Below are 21,978 nucleotides of genomic sequence, written 5' to 3' on the forward strand. Positions count from 1 at the left end.
ATGGAAAACAGAACCGACTCTTTATATTTTAACCTAACCATGTTCATGAACATTGGGTACTACCGTTATCCAGCCTTCATTTTTTCCCTCCTGCTCTATAGCTTTATTGTGTGTACAAATCTTGCCATGATGTTGATAATATCGCGGGACAGAACACTCCATGAGCCTATGTATATTTTCATTGCATTTCTATCAGTCAACTCTCTGTATGGTTCTACTGCTTTATTTCCCAGATTTCTCATGGACCTTCTTTCTGATACTCATTTAATCTCTCGTCCTGCTTGTTTCACTCAGATTTATATTATTTACACATATGCTTCCTATGAATTAACAATTCTCAGCATTATGGCATATGATCGATATGTTGCTGTATGTCTTCCTTTACACTATCATAGAAAGATGACCTTTAAAGTAGTCTACACATTGATTGTTTTTGCTTGGGTTTGTCCAGCCTGTAACCTTACAGTAAGCATTCATACTGTTGTCAGGCTTTCTCTGTGTGGTAACAACATACAAAAGGTATACTGTGCCAGTTGGAATATTGTCAAATTATCATGTGTTACTACTGCTGTTAACAATGTTGGTGCTTTGTTTGGGGCCATAATTATTGCATTCCTTCCCTTTGGATTTATCTTGTACACTTATCTGAGAATTGTGCTTGCATGTTGGAAAAAGTCATCAGAGGTCTCGGGAAAAGTATTACGAAGTTGTCTTCCTCATGTTATTTCATTTGTGATTTATTCAGTCACATCATTTAGTGATACTGCACTGAGCCGACAAAATCTTGAAGAAACAAATCCATTTGCTGCTGTGTTTTTGTCACTAGCATTTATTGTCATTCCTCCAGTTCTGAATCCCATTGTGTATGGCCTTAAATTGCCAGAGATTAGAAAACACATTTTCAAGATATTATGCTTAAAATCTTAGACTAAAAATAATTCATGTCAAACTTTAATTAGTCTGCAATGATTGTGTGAATGTTGAATAAACCACATATAAAAGATTAATTTCTAAGTGAAAAGAGAAAGTATCTTGAGTTTAAATTAACTTTCGTATACTACGAATAACCAGGTTAATTGAAAATACATCATGGTTGGGCTTTAAAAAAGTTCATGGTTAAGTTGAGAAAAGGCCATAAACAGTTTGAAATATATTGACCTGGTCTCACAGCAACAGACACCAGTACAAGTATACCAGCTTCCACAATTATGAGAGTAGTCTAATTAATTCTAAAGAAATTATAGGCCTCTACAGTACAAAAGACAACGTGCATTTGAGTGTTCTTGTTTGTATAATTGCATATATAAGAAACAGATATGTTTCAACTCACTAAAATCAACAATGAATATTTGTGGTTATTATAAATTGAAAAGAAAGAGTGTGATTAGTCAAGTGGAAGCTGCTGTAAGGACTTTGAATGAATAGGGGGGACGTTTTGCATCTCATATATGTACAGTTGTTCTTAATCTTGAGGAAATGTATCTGCATTTTAGCACATTTTACACCACAAAAGAAAGATGGCTGAATAAACTCAATTTCCATATGAATGCCTTGCTTAATAAATGCTACATATTGACTGAAGGATTAAGGGGACAAAGATGCTAATTCTTTTTGTCACTTACATTTGTATTCATTTTAGATATATTAACATTATCCATAGATACAGAAGTTAGACAATAATAAATAATAAATAAATAATAATAATAATTACAGGAAATAAAAAAATAAAAACATAAATAAAAGATACAATCACAACTTAACATAAAAGCAACTACACCCCTTTAATGATCTTTTACATGTAAATCCATATACACAAGCCTGCATTTTCCTATACACACAAATCCTGTCCACAAGTACTCAACCGCTCTAATTTGTAATGTAAGCATCAGATTTTTCCATGCTTGGTTGTTCTTTACCCTGGTGTGGCGGGACTAGGGGATAGTTTGAGTTCAGTAGCTTTATTAGTCCTAGCACAACAATGCCACCTTAGGAATTTCACTTAAAGAGTACATTTTCTCCCAGCATCAGGAACTCAAAAGGGGCCTGCAGATTCCTTATAATAATAATAATAATAATACACCATGAAACCTGTTCAAAGGTCATTTGAGCCACCCTTCTAGGTTCTTCAGTTCAACCTTCCAAAAAGGCAACTCATTGGAGCACTCCCACATTGCGTGGAGAAAAGTGTCCATTTCTTAGTTACATTTCCAACATTTATATGATACTTTAAGTAAATACTTCCAGAAATCTCCCTTCTCATTTACATTAAATAACTGCACATATTTTGATCAGGCTACAATATGAATGTTGTCATGTGGCTCATTTGCCACTCGCTATTCACAGGAGTTGTCGGGAGAGAGAATGTGTGGAAGACTTGTTATGTTATCACTGTCCAACTTTATTCATTGGTACAACTATTAAATCAACATAAAGAGCATAAAGGGGCTTGATCACACTGAGAGGCCTTATTTTTTCACACTGAGAGGCCTTTTTTTTTCTTCTCAGCAAGAGCTGCCCGAGCAACATAGGACTGGCCAACACACTAGCCGAGGTACTGGTAACGGATTTGTTTGGGTCCTATGCCCTGACCAATGGGCTATCCTGACCCTAACTACTCATGGGCCAACCTTAACCAATCACCCCTGCCGTAACCAAAAAAAAGTGCACCGTAACACAGGAAAACTTTTTTTTTTTTACTTTGGATTTATTAATCTTTTGATTTTTTTTCAGTTTCACTGAACAAACGCGACAAAACATCATAAATGACAAAAAGAGGAGAAAAAAAGAAGTAAATTAATACGGGGTCACCAATCGCTCTTTACAATTTTTGATCCATCAGCTGAGAACATTAGTCATCTTTTCCTTTGTATACAGACCATTTCCCCCAGCGTTGTTTATGGGATCCTGCTTGATCCTTAGAAAAAGAGTCAATTTTTCCATAGAGTATATTTCCTCTACAATGTCCAGCCACTGTCCTGGGCTTGGAGGGTCACTTTTCAACCAGCATTGTGATGGCCTTTTTACTTGTGAGTATCAGGATTTTAAAGGGGTAGATGTCCTTCTTTTGAATTCAGTCGGCAGGTATCAGTCCCAGGTACACAAACCGTGGGTCCCTGGGAATCTTGTAGCATAGGATCTCCTCCAGAGTCTGAATAACTTTGTCCCAGATGTGTCCAGAAAATGTGTGAGTGGTTGGCATTCATCTGCCCACAATCTCTACAGCATGGTGTGGGGTTTAATGAAAAAGCAGATTAAGTCCTTCCAACCAAATTCCTTCCATCTTCTAGAGCTGGTGGAAGTGTGTTGCGTTCTACACATGGAACGCCAATCACTCTTCCACAGTTTAATGTTCAGTTCTACTTCCCATTTCAGTTGTACATATAGTGTGTTTCTTAATTTCTGTATCAAAGAAATGTCTTAGCTGTAAATATCTGAACATGTCCCCAAATTCCATGTATGTGCACACATACATGGCCAATAAAGCTGGTACTGATTCTGAATAAACAAAACATGAATAAATAAATAGAGGTCTTAAATAAATGAAATGAAATATAAAATAATAGGAATCTTTAATACATGGTATACTTTACAACACCACAGTTAACCTTACTTTGCATGCACATGACACATATCTGCATTTTATTTTTTAGGACCTCAGGTCGAGTAAGAATGAGGAAAGTGTTACATTATTAGCTATGAAATATTTTGAGAACAATACAATTCATGGCCTTATCATATAGCATTATTCTATATATTTGTACGGTAAGAAATTCATTTGTATTTGTTTACAGACTGTAATTCAGTTGTCATAAATTTGCTATCACATGCACTGTGGCTATATGTACTGAATGGATTTTCCGTTGATATCGTCTCAAATACTATTCCTTCAAAACACACACCTTGTCACCTGGAAACGAGGAGGTTTGTAGTTCAGAATCGTCAAATTGGCGTAAGTGTAGACACATTTTCACATGGGAAGGGCGAGAGAAATATGACCCAAGAGCACTGAAATGCAGTTACTAAAATTATATTTTAAAAAGGTGAAGTATACGAAAGGCCATACAAATCAAATGTACCCACTTTCACAACAAAGATCAAGTATACCAGCTTCTACAATATTTATCAGAGTAGTCCAGGAGCAGAGCTTCCCCTCAATGCCTACTGGGAGCCGATACCAACACCATGCTGCTGGACGCCCAGACGGCATTGCTGGAGCGAGAGTCACTGGAGAACCAGAACCAGGACTGAGTGGGACAGACTGACAGACCCCGCTGCAGTAAAATGTGAGGTTTCCTGAAGGCGCTCTGCTCAAACACAGTACCACTTTGGTCCACAGGGGCCGCCAAAACAACACACATTGATAGCTCGTAGATTTAAATTCCCAAATATCTAATATAACTAGTTTTGGTTATTATAAATTGAAAAAAAGAGTGTGATTTACACATTCTGCATCCCACCATGTATACTTGATCTTGATCCTGAGGAAATTAAACTCTGCCTCTGAGCCAAACAAGGCTAAAGTTGACATGGACAAAGTTACACAGAGTGAAGTTAAACAGCAACAACATGTCAAGGAAACATTTTTGAGTTACAGGACATTTACTGCATTTTGAAAAGGCTGCAAGCTATAGCTCATTTTACATCCCCGAAAGAGAGAAGGCCGAATATACTCATAAGTCTTCCAAAATTCTACATACCGTTCTAAGGATTAAGTAGACAACGCAACACACTATTTGGTGAAAAGATGTTGTTGGAAAAGAATATTTGATTTGGAAAGAATTGCCAGGCAGATCTGCCACATCCCTGATTGGACGTTCATGTTAACAACGTCATTGAGAGTTATTGCCATTAGAGAGTATAAACAACTGGGTACACATCATGTTCAGCGTTGGGTGGGCACAGAAGAGGATGCACTTCTTTTCCTTCCACGGTTTAGGTCGAACAATTGCAATTTCTCTCTGTTCAGTATTAATACGAGAAATCTATAACATGCTATGATGGATAATTTTTCAGTAATAACTATATTTACTCTGTCAGGTTTAAGTGGGACAACACACTACAGAGTTGTTCTTTTTGCTCTGACTTTATTGTGTTACTGTGTGATTTGGCTGGTAAACTTGACTATTATTGTGACAGTCATTGTGGACAAAAAGCTCCATGAGCCCATGTATATCTTTCTCTGTAACCTGTGCATCAATGGACTTTATGGGACAGCAGGCTTTTACCCCAAATTCCTCATGAATCTTCTCTCTACCACTCACATCATCTCTTATGCTGGATGTATTCTGCAGGGTTTTGTGTTGCACTCTTCAGCTTGTGCTGATTTCTCTCTTCTAGTGCTCATGGCCTACGACAGATATGTGGCTATATGTCGCCCTCTGGTGTACCACTCTGTGATGACCAAACAGAGAGTTTGTGTTTTTGTGTTCTTTGCTTGGCTTATACCCTTTTATTTGATACTCATGAGCACAGCAACAACAGCAACATCAAGGTTATGTGGCTCACACATACCAAAGATCTACTGTGTTAATTGGTTAATTTCTAGACTTGCTTGTTCTACCTCTGTGGCAACAATTGTTATTCCAGCTTTTAATTATACTTTTTATTTTGGCCATTGTATGTTTGTTTGCTGGTCTTACATATACATCATCAGAACAAGCCTCAAATCCAAAGAGAACATGAATAAATTCATGCAGACATGTGTACCACATTTATTCTCTTTAATGGTAGTATTTGTTTCTTTGCTTTTTGATTTGTTGTACATGCGATTTGGTTCAAAAGACTTATTACAAGGTGCCCAGAATTTCATGGCGATGGAATTTCTCATTGTTCCTCCAATTGTCAACCCCCTGATTTATGGTTTAAAATTAACACAAATAAGAAACAGGATTCAAAATATTATGTGCAGTAAAAATGTCTTTTTTAGAATCAAGTCATGAGTTGGTCTGCAGAAAGGATACTTCTGTTTGTATACGTGTGTCATTTGGGAGAAATACCCAATATGTCTAATAACATTGTTAATCCTTAGTCAATGTGACATATACAGTACAAAAGTGCCAATTTACAATCATATTTTAAATGTTTCTTCAATCGTATGTGTCTTTCAATAAATTTGTATCTCATCATAAAATAATGACTTGTTTGACATAGGTGTGTTAATTTGGATGCGTAGATTAGATTAGGAAATGTTACTAATCCCGAGTGGGGAAACTCATTTGCCCCCAAAAGCAACAGACAACCATAGATGCAGTCCACAGTGCACAACAGACAACAAACAAACAAACAGCAAGTGAAAAAGGAAAAAGCAGCGCACACAAACAGAATTTGTAGAAAAGGGTGGCTGTTTATTTGGGGAGCATTTGTCAAGTAGTAGCTGTTGTACACAACATTCGAAAGCAATCTGAAGTAACTGTACCGAAATATCTAAAGCAGTGATTTATTTATCTTGTAAAATAGTGTTGTTTCTCTCATAGGAGATCCGTGTGTGAACATGTTGTTCGTCCATAAGGAGCACTGGTTACCTTTGCTTGAATTTTTTTTAAATTATCACAAAATGCGACTCAGACTTAATAAAACAAACTTTAGATGTGAGGCAATATTTAAGCATGTACGATGAGTTGTTGAGGGGAAGAGAACTGGTTTGTAGTTCTCTAGTGTGCCACTAGTTATGTTCGCTACCCACGAAGCTATACAGGAGTCCCTAGGTTTCAGTCCTGCAGAGTTGGTCTTTGGACATGAAGTTAGCGGTCCTTTGAAAGTTCTTAAAGAACAACTACCCAAGAAGAAGGTCCGAAGTATTCCTGACTACGTCAACAAGCTCAGAGAGCGCCTCCACCTAGATTGTTCTTTAGCTAGGGAGTCCCTGACCTCTTCCCAGGCAAGGATGAAGAAGAGATATGACCAACGCGCAGTCACACATTTGTTTAAGCCAGGTGACAGAGTTTTGATTATTTTGCCTGTACCTGGTTCTGCCCTCTCTTCTAAGTTTTCAGGTCCTTATGTTGTGGAGAAGAAGCTCAGTGAGACAAATTATGTTATTTAAACTCCGGACCGCAGGCGAAAGAATAGAGTGTGCCATGTGAACATGATGAAACTGTACCACTTGAGCAAAGTTCACCTAGGGTCACCCGAGACCCAGGAGTCAACGACTGTCTCACCTGTGGCAGCCATTTCCACGGTGAGCTCTCCTGTCGATGGTGATGAAGATGGGTTGGTGATGCGAAATGCTACAACACAGGGGGCCAGACTAAGCAACACTGAAGTATTGTCTCAATTGCCCCACTACTTGTCTCATCTCCCTGTTGACCAGAGTACTGATATTATAAAACTTATTTGTGAGTTTGTGTCTTTTCGTGCCATGTAGTTTCAAACATTATGTTTGAGCTTATATGGGTGAGGGTGTTACGTGTTAGTGTTGTGTTTTCCTCTCCCTCCATGTTTTCCTTTTCAGGTGCCCATCAGTAGCCACCTGTACAGGCCAACCCGGCTGCACCTGGGTTCCAGAAGGCCAGCTAGCCAATCAGCTGAGTGGGCCGTTATAAAAGGGAGAAGGCCTGAAGAGTTCAGGAGTGTCTTTTGTTTTTATGTATCCACTGACACTGCTAGAGGTGCACGTTTGTGGTGGGAGGTTGAGGACAGTAGGTACGTTTGGGGTACCCTGTACATTTGTGCACTCACATAGGTACTTTGTGTCTAAAACATTAGACTATTGGTTGGTGCTGCCTCTGTATTGTTTTGATGGACTTTTATTAGATAAGCAGGTGAAGCCATTTTGTTTGTTTCTTTCTTAGAGGTAGTTAGCCAGGCCTAGTTTTGTTATCTTGATTTCTTTTGTTTGGCACAACCACAACTGTCCCAACCTCTCCCACTTAGTAGAACTTTTGTGTTGTTTGTTTAAACCGAGGCACAATAAATATTATTTTGTAACCGTTACTCCTCCTTTTTGGCTTCTTTTCACTTATTCTTTGACTGCCATGTGTTCGTCTCCCCTAGACCGAGAAGGGGACGTAACAACGACATTATGACCTTTTTGCATCTATATATATATATATATATATATATATATATATATATATATATATATAGATATCTCTATCTCTCGTTTAATACATCTCTTATGTTTTACACAAGGCTTATACCCTTTTATTTGGTTTTCATGGGTACAGTAACAACATCAAGATTGAGGTTATGCAGCTCACATATACCAAAGATCTACAGTGTAAATTGATTGATTAATAAACTTGCTTGTTCTGCCTCCATAGTACATATTGCGATTCCAGCTTTTAACTATACTTTTTATACTGGCCATTTATTCTTCATTATTTAGTCTTATGTTAACCTGATAAAAACAAGCTTAAAATCCAAAGAGAAAAGGACAAAGTTTATGCAGACACGTTTTCCACATTTATTCTGTTTACTTACTTTTTCTGTGTTTAATGTTTGATTTGTTGTACATGCGATTTGGCTCAAAACAGTTAAAACAAAGTGGCCAGAATTTAATGGCAATAGAATTTCTCCATATTCCTAAATCCCGTCATGTGTGGTTTGAAAATGACACAAATAAGAAATTTTACCATTTTTTAAGTCCCTAAACTAGTACTATGTGTGTGTTGTTCATGGTGATGCCCATTTGTGCAATCAACAACAACATGTATATCATAATCGTTAAACATGTATATATTTCAATAGAAATAAAGGTAGGCTCAGATGTAAAATTAAGGATATTTGAAATATATCTTGCCCAATGACAGCTGTGTAAATTAGTTGGGATATATGATTTGTCCACAGTGGTGTCAACTTCCAAAAGATAGTGTGTTGTCTGTAAAACTAGGGCTTGTATACTAATATTATAAATAAACACTATTTATACGTAAAAAATTAGGCAAACCTTCAAATAAATGCCACCAATACAAATGACATTATACAATATTCAACTGCTGGACAGGTCAACTCATTTAGTCAGAAGTAAGAATTAATTCTGGCCTCAACATTTTCACAAATTGTGTTGTAATGTAATTGATTTTGTGTGCGGATTTGCTAAAAAAACAAACCTTGGGGCCTTGGTGACCATTATGGCCACTGATTGTAAATCTTACATGTATACATTTAGTAAGTTATTAAGTTGAATGAAGAAGTGAGTCAAAAGTTGAATTTTGTTGGTAAATGCAAGTGTGTGTGTGTTCACATCACACCACATTACTCCTTTTTTGGGTGTGATCATCTGACACTAAAACCTACTTTTCCCCTGTCATCTGGAGCAAACAGTTTGTGCCAGTTTTACATTCCTTACGAATGTCTCAAGCAAAATACATTTTTATTGTTTGTATCTAATGTCTTGTTTAAAAAAATCTGCCTCTTTTTGATGCAGGAAAACAAACTCTAAAAACGGATATTGAACAACACCAAGAATGAAAAAATACTGTTCTACTGTAAATAACATGTTTACATTTTGAACAATTGAACTAAAGGTTAGCATCTATTTGACTTTCTTACAATAAAACAAACTCACACAACAGACAGGCCAAGTCTCTTATCTGCCGGTGGACCATCAGAGGACCTTAATTTGGAAAAAGAAATGTATTGTAGTCAACAGTGGGAAACAAATGTTTTTTTTAGAAAGGATATTTTTTGTGTTTAATCTTTTGAGACCAGGAGAAAGGAGGCTGAGCCAAACAAATAACCTAAATGAAGCACCAAAGTTCCATAACATAATAATGCAACACAAAATATGAATTTGTGCACATTAACTTTTGCTGCGTTTTTTGGTAATGTTAAAAACAAAAACCACCAACATGGAAACTTTCAATTAAATTCTTTAAATGCAAAGGACCCAATCTCAAATAAGTCCACACCCCAATGTTCCTGTTCTGAATAGCCAGAAAACACTTTTTTTTCTTCCTGTGGATGATACGAATAGAACCATTCTACAGTTTACGTTCTCCATCAGGCATCAATTCAACCAAAATTATATTGACACACTGACTTGATATAAAAATAATAATGGCTGGTAATACAATCAGAAACACAGACACATGTGCTTGTTTGGATCATGCCTACATTATCTTTGTTAGCTGTGAGTTTTAATTCCCAGTGCTAATTGTTGTTGTTGCCAAAGGTGTTATAATAGCAGGGGAGAGGGACAACAGGTTTTGGTTGGGCTGTAGCTTCAGCCCAGTGTAACCCTTTTTATACTTTAAGCATTCATGTTGGGAAAGTTGAATTTGAAGAGACAGGTGGGACAATTGAGAAAAATCTAATCATGGATAATGTTTCTGTTGTAAGAATTTTCATTCTCTCAGGGCTAAATGAGACATACAATTACAGAATAACTATATTGACATTCTCTTTAATGTATTACTGTATGATCTTGTTTTTCAATATCTCTATCATCATGATCGTTATCCTCGATCAAAACCTACATGAACCCATGTACATCCTTTTGTGCAGTTTTTGCTTTAATGGACTTTATGGGACCACAGGTTTCTACCCCAAACTGCTCTTAGATCTGCTGTCTTCCTCTCAACAGATCTCATATGAAGGATGCCTTTTACAGGCTTTTGTCATGTATTCATTTGCCTGCTGTGAATTATCTATTCTAGCCGTCATGGCCTACGACAGATATCTGGCTATATGTCGACCACTTCACTACAACTCTGTCATGACAAAGAGGAGGCTCTCTCAGCTCATATGTTTCTCCTGGCTAACACCTTTCTGCATCTTTTCCATCAACATTGTGCTCACGTCAAGACTAAATTTATGTGGTTCAAAAATTGACAGACTCTTTTGTGTGAACTGGGTAATTGTTAAACTGACCTGCTATGACGTTGATACCTTTTCAAACAACATAGCTGCATATTTTACAATGTTCATTTATTTGGCTCATGGGTTTTTCATAATTTGGACTTACATGCATATGATTAGAACTTGTCTGAGGTCCAAAGATGACAGGGTCAAGTTTATGCAGACATGTGTGCCTCATTTAGTCTCTTTAGTCACATTCCTTGTTGCAATGCTTTTTGATTTGATGTATATGCGATTTGGCTCCACAGATTTACCTCAGAGCATTCAAAACTTCATCGCTATAGAATTCCTGCTCATTCCTCCTGTGATGAATCCTCTAATATATGGATTCAAACTGACAAAGATACGAAACAGAATTTTAGGTTTAATTAACTTTGAAAGAAAATGACATCCTCCACCGAGTTTAATCTCTAATTCATTCTAGCAAGCAAAAAAAAGTGATGTTTGAAGATGTATCATGATGTCTGCAGAATGTCCCAATCTGCTCGACATGACTGAATACAACCCTCATATGTTGACTAACAAGGCGGATTCAGTGTTCGTTGAAGAGCAACCAACAACGCAACATATTTTGTTTAATCAGTTATGTGTATGTCTGATATGCTTCAAGTAACATGTATGACCAATTGGATATTTCCATGTATGGTCCTGGATGTAATAAAGTTATTGTAAACCAGAAATTAGTGCGAACATTTCAAGAGACAAACATTATTCACTTTTTTTTTTAAGAATACACTATTAGATTTTTTACCCATAAAGACTTATTTATTGTTCAACTAAGACACGTGTGTCTGCATTGATCCCGGCTGTAATGTTTGATTGAATGAATACAAACCACAATGGTCTGAATCGCCATCTAGTCAGCGAGCGTCTCACATGTTATTCCCTCATGGATCTCACGCAACCGATACACTCATGTTTATCTGTGTGTCTGCATTGGCTCCCTGCAGGCTTGTGCCTCAGCTGTGTCAACTGAGGAGGTCTTCAGCGGTTTACTCTTCAAGTCTATCTTTTTGACAAAACGTGCCAACACACAAGGTTGATGCTCAATTTAAAAAGGCACTGAATAAATATATTCATCTATATTTTGCATCCTCTCCCTTCACTGTAATTGTTGTTGTAATTGCCAAAAGTGTTATAATAGCAGGTGAGAGGGACAACAGGTCTTGGTTGGGCTGTAGCTTTAGCCCAGTGTAACCCTTTTAACTCTAAGCATTCAAGGTGTGACACTGGGAAAGAAGAATCTGAAGAGACAGGTGGCACATTTTTTTACAATGTTCATTTATGTGTCTCCTGGGTATTTCACAATTTTGACTTATATGCATCTTATTAGAGCTTGTGTGAGGTCCAAAGATGTCAAGGTCAAGTTTTTAGCAGACAAGTGTTCTCCATTTGACTTCTTTACTCACTTTTGGAGTTGTAGAGGTTTTTGATTTGATGTATATGCGATTTGGCTCCATAGATTTACCTCAGTGCCTTCAAAACTTCTTAGCAGCAGCAAGCAAGGTTACAAAGTCATGCACTCTGCCTACCAACAGTACATATTTTATAATAAGTTTTGCATAATTGATCCCTATTTTTAAACTTACACACTACTTAAATTCTAATTATTTTATTGTATTCTTATATACACATGTGAATGAGCATTGTTGGAGGGAGCCTGATTATTATTATTCCACCGCCAACAACTTCTTCTCTGTTATTGTTTTGCATCTGACAATAAATTACGTGTAACACCAAACAATCTACAGAGATTTTCTCGATATTTTAGTCATCATGATGCGGCCTCTGGCTGATTGATGCATTTCAATCAACATTACAAAGAAACTCTTTCTGTAGAGGCCACTCTTACAAAAAAAAGAGTACAATAAAACAAAAAAAGCCCAGTTACTTGCACGGTGGTAAATATCAATTGTATATATCTAGAAACATAAAGGAACAATTGGAATCAATTTCCGTCAAAAATGTTTTGAGAGCTATATGAAATGTGTGGACACTTTCCATTTTTCACCTTCATAAAAATCCTAATTTTTTTGGTGTTTTATTTGAATTTCTGAATGTTTCAATACATTTGGAGAACGTTTCATCAAATGTAAAATCAATTGAAGGAATATTTTGAGTTTTTCTTTCTCCAAATCTTTCTCTGTCAATTATGTTTTCATTCAAATAGGAAAACTATTCTTGATGTAAAAATGTACATGTACTTTTGTTGGTGTTTTATTTGAAGCCGCTTCCGATTCCCGGGTTAGCTATTTTAACTAAAGGGAAACAAACACGTCAAAAATGACATTGAAATATACAATTACAATTTTTAGCTGCTTCAAATTACGGCACAAGTTAAATCTTCAGCCTGCGAAACACATTAAAAAAAACGGAAGTCGAGGTAAGTTAATTCAAACTGAGTTAGCTAGCTTGTCACATGTGGAAAAAAACGAAAAGAGTGCATAAAAGAGCGCATATTCACCAAACTCCTCATAAATTTAGGACACTTTCCACATTTGTTAGGCAACGGTGTCACTACACAACTATCAAAAAAAGGTCACTATGGTTGCATCCAGGTTTAGTTTCGACGCGTGCAATAAATAGATGCAATGTCCAGTTTTTAATGTGAAAGGTTATTTATTTCTAATTTCTGTAAGTTATCCAACATGAACCAAAATATACATTCCCTTTCCTAACTCATTTGCCTATTCCCATTAAATGAAAGAAATCCAACCGTTCGTTTGTCACACATTGTCTAGTTTCACACGGTCAAAAACCTGCCAGTCTAGGAACAGCTGGCATTAGTGTTCCTTTTGATTATATTGTCCTGTCTTAATTGACAGCCGTCCTACTCCCCTAGTGGTGGGAGGTCCAACAAAACAAAAAACAAACAAAATGGCTCTTTCAAGTTGTATCAGGAATGATCGTTATTCGCAGTTCATCTGCGTTAGCGTTTTAAAGTAACATGAAATACGGGTGTTGCTGGCGGGTACGTGGTTAAAAAGTGGCATTGAATTCATATATATAAAATTGCTTAATAGACCAGTGTAACGCTTTCCACGTTATCCCGTGAGTCTCGGACAGAATAGAGGACGCCACACAGAGTAATGGGGTTCACAAAACCTTTTTATTCCCATAGGAGACACACACACACACACAGCTGTAACGCAAACTCTCGCCTCCTGCCACTCTCCCTTCTCCGTCGCTACTGCTCCTTTTGAGGAAAGACAGACACACACACAGATTAACCCCAGCTTGGCTGATTAACCCTCACCCCAGCAGAGGCTTATTAGACCTGTGCCGGCACCGTTCCCTGAACCCCGCCCTCCCCGCTCCACCCATTCTGCAGCTGAGCCTAACCACACCCCGCTGCCACATACTTCCACCCCCCGTCTTAGGCGTGAATTAGGTGTGTGAAGGAGTGGTTCCCCACAAAGAGCCTGTTTTATCTTCTTGGACACCAATTGGCACTGCTCCGTCCACTGGACTGGATCTGAGGTACCTTTCCAGATCAGGTCAGTCAAGGGGCTGGTCAAATCTGCAAAATTCGGAATGAACCGCCTGTAGTAAACTGCCAGCCCTAAAAACTGCCAGCCCTAAAAACTGCCTCACCTCTTCTTTTGTCTTGGGCTGCGGGCAGGAAGCGATGGCGGCACTCTTGTCCACCTGAAGGCGCACCTGCCCGGCGCCCATGTGGTACCCCAGATACTGTACCTCCCTCCGTCCAACCGCAGACTTCCCGGGGTTGGCGGTGAGCCCCGTCTGCCTCGGGGACTCCAGCACCGCACCCACCCGCTGCACATGCTCCGCCCAGGTGGTGCAGTGGATGATCACATCATCCAAGTAGGCGGCAGCATATGCAGTGTGCGGACGCAGCACCCGGTCCATGAGGCATTGAAAAGTGGCTTTGGACTCTGGCGCCAGAGGAATCTGCCAGTAGCCCTTGGTTTAATCCAGGGTCGAAAAGAAATGCGCAGTGCCCAGTCGGTCCAGGAGTTTGTCGACCCGGGGCATTGGGTAAGCATCGAAACGTGACACATCATTCACCCTGCGATAATCCACGCAGAACCGTATAGACCCATCCTTCTTGACAACAAGAAGGATGGGATTACACCAGGCACTGTGGGACTCTTCTATTATCCCCATCTCCAGCATAGCAGCCTATTCCCTCTGAACCACTTTTCTTTTGTGTTCAGGTAACCTGTAGGGCCGTAACCGCAACGTCACGCCCGGAGGAGTGTCAATCTGGTGCTCTGAGGTTTGTGCGTTCTGGCAGGAGAGAGAAGACGTCAGCAAACTGCTCAAGGACCACTTTATCCACCACTGCCTGCGGCGCTCCTCAATCCCGGGTTGCAGCCACCTGTTGGTGGCGTCCCTCAGTCGCTGCGCGAACATGAATGTCCGGTTCTTGGGCCCCAGTCTGGCTTCACAGAACCTCCGTCGGAGGACCTTCGGAGACAGCCCCAGCTGGTCGATAATGGCCTTGCACACGTCCCTGTATCTCTGCCTTGCTGCCAGGGGAAGCCCGAGGGCTGCTGTCTGTGCCTCTCCGGCCAGCAGAGGCAGGAGCCGGACCGCCCACTCAGCAGCAGGCCAGCCACACGCCTCCAACGTTGCTTCCAACGAGTCGAGGAAGGACTGCGCGTCGTCCCCAGCATCCATCCGGTGTAGGGCCACCCCCGTAAGCGCGGCGGGGGCCGCCGCTGGCAGAGCTGCAGCTGTCCGCGACCAGTCTTGTCACTCTTCAAAGTCTCCTACTATCATCATTTTCATATTCAACGATGATACGTTATTTGTCAGAATAAGCAAACAAAATGTGGTGCTGTTAAATTTTCTCTACGAAATGCAATACGTTTTGCCAAAAAGCTTAATTGATATAATTTCACTGTTGTAAAGTTCCACTGTGGTGGCGGGGCGTGGTTAGGCTCAGCTGCAGAGGGGACAGAGCAGGGGTGTGGTTCAGGGAACTGTGCCGGGATGAGGTGTAATCAGCTCCAGCTGGGGTCAATCAGTGTTTTGTGTCTCTTCCCGATAAGTACAGGAGTAGCTGGAGAACGGGAGAGGAAGGCGGGAATCAGAGTTGACAGAGCTGAAACACCCGACACCAGCACGAGTTACACTAATAAAACGGATCGATTACTCAATTAAGTGTGTTGCCCTCTTTGTGCCTGCCCGAGACTCATGGGGAAAACAGAGGAGCGTTACAGTGGCTCCAAACGTGGGACAGGCAGCAGGGAGGAGCATGCCGAGATGCCGACCAGCCGATCCTGAAGCTGGAGCAGATGCTGGCGGGGATTGCGGCCATGCAGCACGAGCAGGCGGAGACAAACCCGGGGCATTGGTGGAGGCGTTGTGGGTGAAGATTAGGTGTGTGCATGGGGACGCTTGGGAGTATCCCATAGTGTCAGTGAGAATTAGATATTGGGGCAAGAAGCATAATGTAAAGGTTGCGGTTATCTCCCACCTTACGCACCCCGTAATCTTGGGAACAGATTGGCCAGGGTTTAACAAGTTAATGGGGAAGGCTGCGGCGGTGCGTTGACGGCAGACAGAGTCATATGGTATGTATGCTGTGAGCTCCTGTGGAGACTCCGCCGGCTCCCGAGTTCCACTCAATGGAAGATTTTCCACTCGAGCAGACAAGCTTGGACTGTTTTTTTGAGAATTGCCCCCCACCTTCCCTGAGCTTTCCAGGATGTTCAATCGGTAGGATGTGCTTTTTTGGGAGCACATATCTGTGTGAAAAGCTCTACTCCACCATGAACTCATGAAGTCAAAGTACAGGTCAAAACTCACTGATGAGCATCTTCAAGCCATGCTGAGGGTCTCAACTGCTTCCTCCCTCAAGCCAAATGTGGCTCAGCTGTGTCAGAGGAAGGAATAGACAAGAGAAGCCTATGTTCTAAAGAACCGTTCATGTTCTGAAGAATCGTTCATGTTCTGAAGAACTGTTCATGTTCTGAAGAACCTGTTCAACCGTTCAATTGTTATTAATAAAGATTGAGAAAATTGGATCAGTTGTACTTTTTTTTGGAATACTTGATGCGGCCCAGTCTGACCCAGACTCTACCTCCAGCGGCCCCCAGGTAAATTAAGTTTGAGACCCCTGCTTTACAGCCTTTTAATTTCAAGGTGATCCATAGGCCAAGGATGCAGATGGTTGTGGCCAACTTCCTCTCCAACTCCTCTGGTGGGGGGGGCTCAGCTGCAGAGGGGACGCAGCGGGGGGAGGTGGTTAAGGGAACGGTGCCGGGATGAGGTGTAATCAGCCTCAGCTGGGGTCACCCGACACCAGCACGAGTGTCGGGTCACTAATAAAAAGAATCAATAACTCAATTAAGTGTGTTGCCCTCTTTGTGCCTGCCCGAGACTCACGGGGATAACGGAGCAGCGTTACATCCACTATCAGGAAGATTCAAAGGGAGAATCTGATCTGGATTTCTGACACGGATCAGCCCCAAAACCTTTTTAAAACAGCCCAGGATCAGGAGACCTTGTTTAGTTTATTTATTTTTAGTATTTTCCCCTGCTGGACTTGAGAGGCTGTGGACTTGTGTCTGCTTTGATGCCTAATGTGAATGTGCCTATCTGTAAATACTGAAAGTGAGTGGTTGTGAGTCTGATTCTATGTGTGTGGGCTAACCTGCTGTTACGGTCATGTTAAAGAAATGATTTCATTTTTTAACTGGACTCTTCAATGATGCCATTTTTCTTTTATTATCTGTTGTCAAAATGCTGACGTGGACATTAAAGGGTCATATCGCTACAGAATAAGTGTTTAACTGCCTCTAGTTGTGTTGAGCCGTGACCTTTGATTTCCATGTGCGGAGATGGAGAGAACATCTAACAGTTTTACTGCTAATAGTTCCTTAAAAAGTTAAGGGTTTAAAGCGACTCAAAACATCTTTAAAAGTGCTGCAAATGAATGAAGCAGATGTTTATGATGTTGTTAAGAGGTGAAAATACACATGAACAAAACCAATGAGATAAGTGTGCCTCTGCAAAACAAATGTATTACCATCAGAAGACGGATTTGATATGATACATATTTTGCATTTGTAATGTAGCTGCAGATTATTTGACAGATGACCCAATAAATACATTTCCTATTTAATTTTTTTCATGTCGGAGAGATTAGTCCACTAATTGTTTTTAATCACTCATCCTCACGTGTTCTTGGACCAGTGATCAAAGTTTGAATTCCCACATGTGGTGTCGTCATAGTCTGACGACACCACAGTCGGAGAGGCATAGATCTGTTATTAATAAGTTTGGTGGAAGGAGACCAGAGTCAGAGCACACGGCACCTTCCTGCCTAATGCTCTGAAACCACTTCATGTATGTTGTGACACTGGACAGGTATTTGTTTTAATATTTGTTTTAAAACTGATGATTTGCTCTATACACCATGGATAATGTTTCTGTTATAGGAATTTTCATTCTCTCAGGGCTAAATGAGACAGTCAATTACAGAATTACTATCTTTTCACTTACTTTACTGTATTACTGTATGATCTTGTTTTTCAATATCTCTATCATCATGATTGTTATCTTGGATCAAAACCTACATGAACCCATGTACATCCTTTTGTGCAGTTTTTGCTTTAATGGACTTTATGGGACCACAGGTTTCTACCCCAAACTGCTCTTAGATCTGCTGTCTTCCTCTCAACAGATCTCATATGAAGGATGCCTTTTACAGGCTTTTGTCATGTATTCATTTGCCTGCTGTGAATTATCTATTCTAGCCGTCATGGCCTACGACAGATATCTGGCTATATGTCGACCACTTCACTACAACTCTGTCATGACAAAGAGGAGGCTCTCTCAGCTCATATGTTTCTCCTGGCTAACACCTTTCTGCATCTTTTCCATCAACATTGTGCTCACGTCAAGACTAAATTTATGTGGTTCAAAAATTCCGAAACTCTTTTGTGTGAACTGGGTAATTGTCAAACTCACTTGCCCTGGCACTGACACTGTTTCAAGTAATATTTTTTCATATGCAATAATTATCATTTATGTGTGTCATGGTTTATTCACAATTTGGACTTACATGCATATGATTAGAACTTGCGTGAGGTCCAAAGTTGACAGGGTAAAGTTTATACAGACATGTGTGCCTCATTTAGTCTCTTTAGTCACATTCCTTGTTGTAATAGTTTTTGATTTGATGTATTTGCGATTTGGCTCCACAGATTTACCTCAGAGCATTCAAAACTTCATCGCTATAGAATTCCTGCTCATTCCTCCTGTGATGAATCCTCTAATATATGGATTCAAACTGACAAAGATACGAAACAGAATTTTAGGTTTAATTAACTTTGAAAGAAAATGACATCCTCCACCGAGTTTAATCTCTAATTCATTCTAGCAAGCAAAAAAAAGTGATGTTTGAGGATGTATCATGATGTCTGCATTGACCCCGGCTGTAATGTTTGATTGAATGAATACAAACCACAATGGTCTGAATCGCCATCTAGTCAGCGAGCGTCTCACATGTTATTCCCTCATGGATCTCACGCAACCGATACACTCATGTTTATCTGTGTGTCTGCATTGGCTCCCTGCAGGCTTGTGCCTCAGCTGTGTCAACTGAGGAGGTCTTCAGCGGTTTACTCTTCAAGTCTATCTTTTTGACAAAACGTGCCAACACACAAGGTTGATGCTCAATTTAAAAAGGCACTGAATAAATATATTCATCTATATTTTGCATCCTCTCCCTTCACTGTAATTGTTGTTGTAATTGCCAAAAGTGTTATAATAGCAGGTGAGAGGGACAACAGGTCTTGGTTGGGCTGTAGCTTCAGCCCAGTGTAACCCTTTTTACTCTAAGCATTCAAGGTGTGACACTGGGAAAGAAGAATCTGAAGAGACAGGTGGCACATTTTTTTACAATGTTCATTTATGTGTCTCCTGGGTATTTCACAATTTTGACTTATATGCATCTTATTAGAGCTTGTGTGAGGTCCAAATATGTCAGGGTCAAGTTTTTAGCAGACAAGTGTTCTCCATTTGACTTTCTTTACTCACTTTTGGAGTTGTAGAGGTTTTTGATTTGATGTATATGCGATTTGGCTCCATAGATTTACCTCAGTGCCTTCAAAACATCTTCATAATAGAATTCCTGCTCATTCCTTCTATGATGAATCCTCTAATATATTGATTCAAACTGACCAACATTTTAGGCTTAGTTTACTTTGAAAGAAAATGAACTTCCATTGAGTTTAATCTCTAAGTCAATTTAATGTTATCTCTGGGTTACGGTTTTCCTGAAAACATCTGCAGAAAGTCCCAATCTGGTGAATACAGACCTCATTATATGAGTAACAAAGTGCAAAATGTTTATAATTTGCTCATGCATTTAATGCATTTATTGTAAACAAGGAGATTGTTAGAAACATTTTAATCTGTTTAAAAAGAGCCCATTTTCCTTCCTCATTGTAATGTCCCCGCTCCTCATCCTGATTGTTCTATATAATTTAGTAAAACACACGTAAACTTGTGCACTTTAACCACCTGAATTAACCTGTCCAGAAGATGTTAGTTGCATAACCTATTTTTGTAAATGTAACCGTCTGAACTGGAGCTTCCTGGTTGTGGTGCCTCATCCAGGACCCAATATTTCATTTATCAACACATGAAAAAGAACCCAACTTCTTATTTTTTAAATACATTTGAATGAGGTCCATCCATTTTAGGATCAACAAAAACATGTTTCTATGTTTAACAATGTTTGTTTATTATACTTACTATATAACTCCCCCACAGTTTAGATAGATAGATAAATAGGGAAATGTGGTTGTAGCAGCAGCAAGCAAGGTTACAAAGTCATGCACTCTGCCTACCAACAGTACATATTTTATAATAAGTTTTGCATAATTGATCCCTATTTTTAAACTTACACACTACTCTGTTTTAAATTCTAATTATTTTATTTTATTCTTATATACACATGTGAATGAGCATTGTTGGAGGGAGCTTGATTATTATTATTCCACTGCCAACATTTTCTTCTCTGTTATTGTTTTGCATCTGACAATAAATTATGTGTAACACCAAACAATCTACAGAGATTTTCTCGATATTTTACTTTCCCTTCTCCGTCGCTACTGCTCCTTTTGAGGAAAGACAGACACACACACACAGATTAACCCCAGCTTGGCTGATTAACCCTCACCCCAGCTGAGGCTGATTAGACCTGTGCCGGCACCGTTCCCTGAATCCCCCCCCTCCGCTCCACCCACTCTGCAGCTGAGCCTAACCACACCCCGCTGCCACATACCTCCACCCCCCGTCTTAGGCCATGGTGCCATCCAGCCTAACCTACTCCCCCCCCGCCCCCCCTCCCCCCCTCCCCCCCTCCAATGAGAGCTGGAGAGGAAGTTGGCCACAACCATTTGCGTCCCTGGCCTATGGATCACCTTGAAATTAAAAGGCTGTAAAGCCAGATACCACCGAGTGATCCGGGCATTGGTATCTTTCATGCGGTGGAGCCACTGGAGCAGTGCGTGGTCCCACCAGAGCGTGAAAGAGCGCCCCAGGAGGTAGTGGCGCAGCAAGTCGACAGCCCACCGGATGGCCAGGCACTCCTTCTCCACGTGCTGTACCTGGCGTCCCTTTCCGAAAGCTTCCGGCTGATATACAGGACCGGGCCGTCAACCCCCTCTACCTGGTGGGACAAAATGGCCCCCAGCCCTCTGTTCGACGCATCAGTCTGCAGAGTAAAAGGAAGAGAAAAGTTAGGTGTGTGAAGGAGTGGTTCCCCACAAAGAGCCTGTTTTACCTTCTTGAACACCAATTGGCACTGCTCCGTCCACTGGACTGGATCTGAGGTACCTTTCCGGATCAGGTCAGTCAAGGGGCTGGTCAAATCTGCAAAATTCGGAATGAACCGCCTGTAGTAAACTGCCAGCCCTAAAAACTGCCTCACCTCTTTTTTTGTCTTGGGCTGCGGGCAGGAGGCGATGGCGGCACTCTTGTCCACCTGAGGGCGCACCTGCCCGGCGCCCATGTGGTACCCCAGATACTGTACCTCCCTCCGTCCAACCGCAGACTTCCCGGGGTTGGCGGTGAGCCCCGCCTGCCTCGGGGACTCCAGCATCGCATCCACCCGCTGCACATGCTCCGCCCAGGTGGTGCTGTGGATGATCACATCATCCAAGTAGGCGGCAGCATATACAGTGTGCGGACGCA

The 21,978-nt window shown here is 40.4% G+C and overlaps 4 protein-coding genes across 4 annotated transcripts; all 4 read left to right on the plus strand.

The window, feature by feature from the left end:
- Positions 1–927, plus strand: LOC117750740 (olfactory receptor 10A3-like). Its single transcript, XM_034562067.1, has one exon. The coding sequence runs from the start codon at positions 1–3 to the stop codon at positions 925–927; it is 927 nt and encodes a 308-aa protein (XP_034417958.1).
- Positions 928–4,994: 4,067 nt separating this feature from the next.
- LOC117750596 (olfactory receptor 6C1-like) lies at positions 4,995–5,939 on the plus strand. Its single transcript, XM_034561864.1, has one exon. It carries the CDS (start codon positions 4,995–4,997, stop codon positions 5,937–5,939), a length of 945 nt encoding a protein of 314 aa, XP_034417755.1.
- A 4,319-nt stretch (positions 5,940–10,258) lies between these two features.
- On the plus strand, positions 10,259–11,188 carry LOC117750624 (olfactory receptor 11H6-like). The gene has a single exon (XM_034561893.1). The coding sequence runs from the start codon at positions 10,259–10,261 to the stop codon at positions 11,186–11,188; it is 930 nt and encodes a 309-aa protein (XP_034417784.1).
- A 7,002-nt stretch (positions 11,189–18,190) lies between these two features.
- Positions 18,191–19,120, plus strand: LOC117750703 (olfactory receptor 6F1-like). The gene has a single exon (XM_034561989.1). The coding sequence runs from the start codon at positions 18,191–18,193 to the stop codon at positions 19,118–19,120; it is 930 nt and encodes a 309-aa protein (XP_034417880.1).
- Positions 19,121–21,978: the final 2,858 nt, after the last annotated feature.

The sequence above is a fragment of the Cyclopterus lumpus genome, chromosome 21 (assembly GCF_009769545.1).
Source record: "Cyclopterus lumpus isolate fCycLum1 chromosome 21, fCycLum1.pri, whole genome shotgun sequence".
NCBI classification, from domain to species: Eukaryota; Metazoa; Chordata; class Actinopteri; order Perciformes; family Cyclopteridae; genus Cyclopterus; species Cyclopterus lumpus.

What these genes read in the sequence shown, in the direction of transcription:
- LOC117750740 (XM_034562067.1), top strand. Translation starts at nt 1, where the DNA reads ATGGAAAACAGAACCGACTCTTTATATTTTAACCTAACCATGTTCATG.
- LOC117750596 (XM_034561864.1), top strand. Translation starts at nt 4,995, where the DNA reads ATGATGGATAATTTTTCAGTAATAACTATATTTACTCTGTCAGGTTTA.
- LOC117750703 (XM_034561989.1), top strand. Translation starts at nt 18,191, where the DNA reads ATGGATAATGTTTCTGTTATAGGAATTTTCATTCTCTCAGGGCTAAAT.
- LOC117750624 (XM_034561893.1), top strand. Translation starts at nt 10,259, where the DNA reads ATGGATAATGTTTCTGTTGTAAGAATTTTCATTCTCTCAGGGCTAAAT.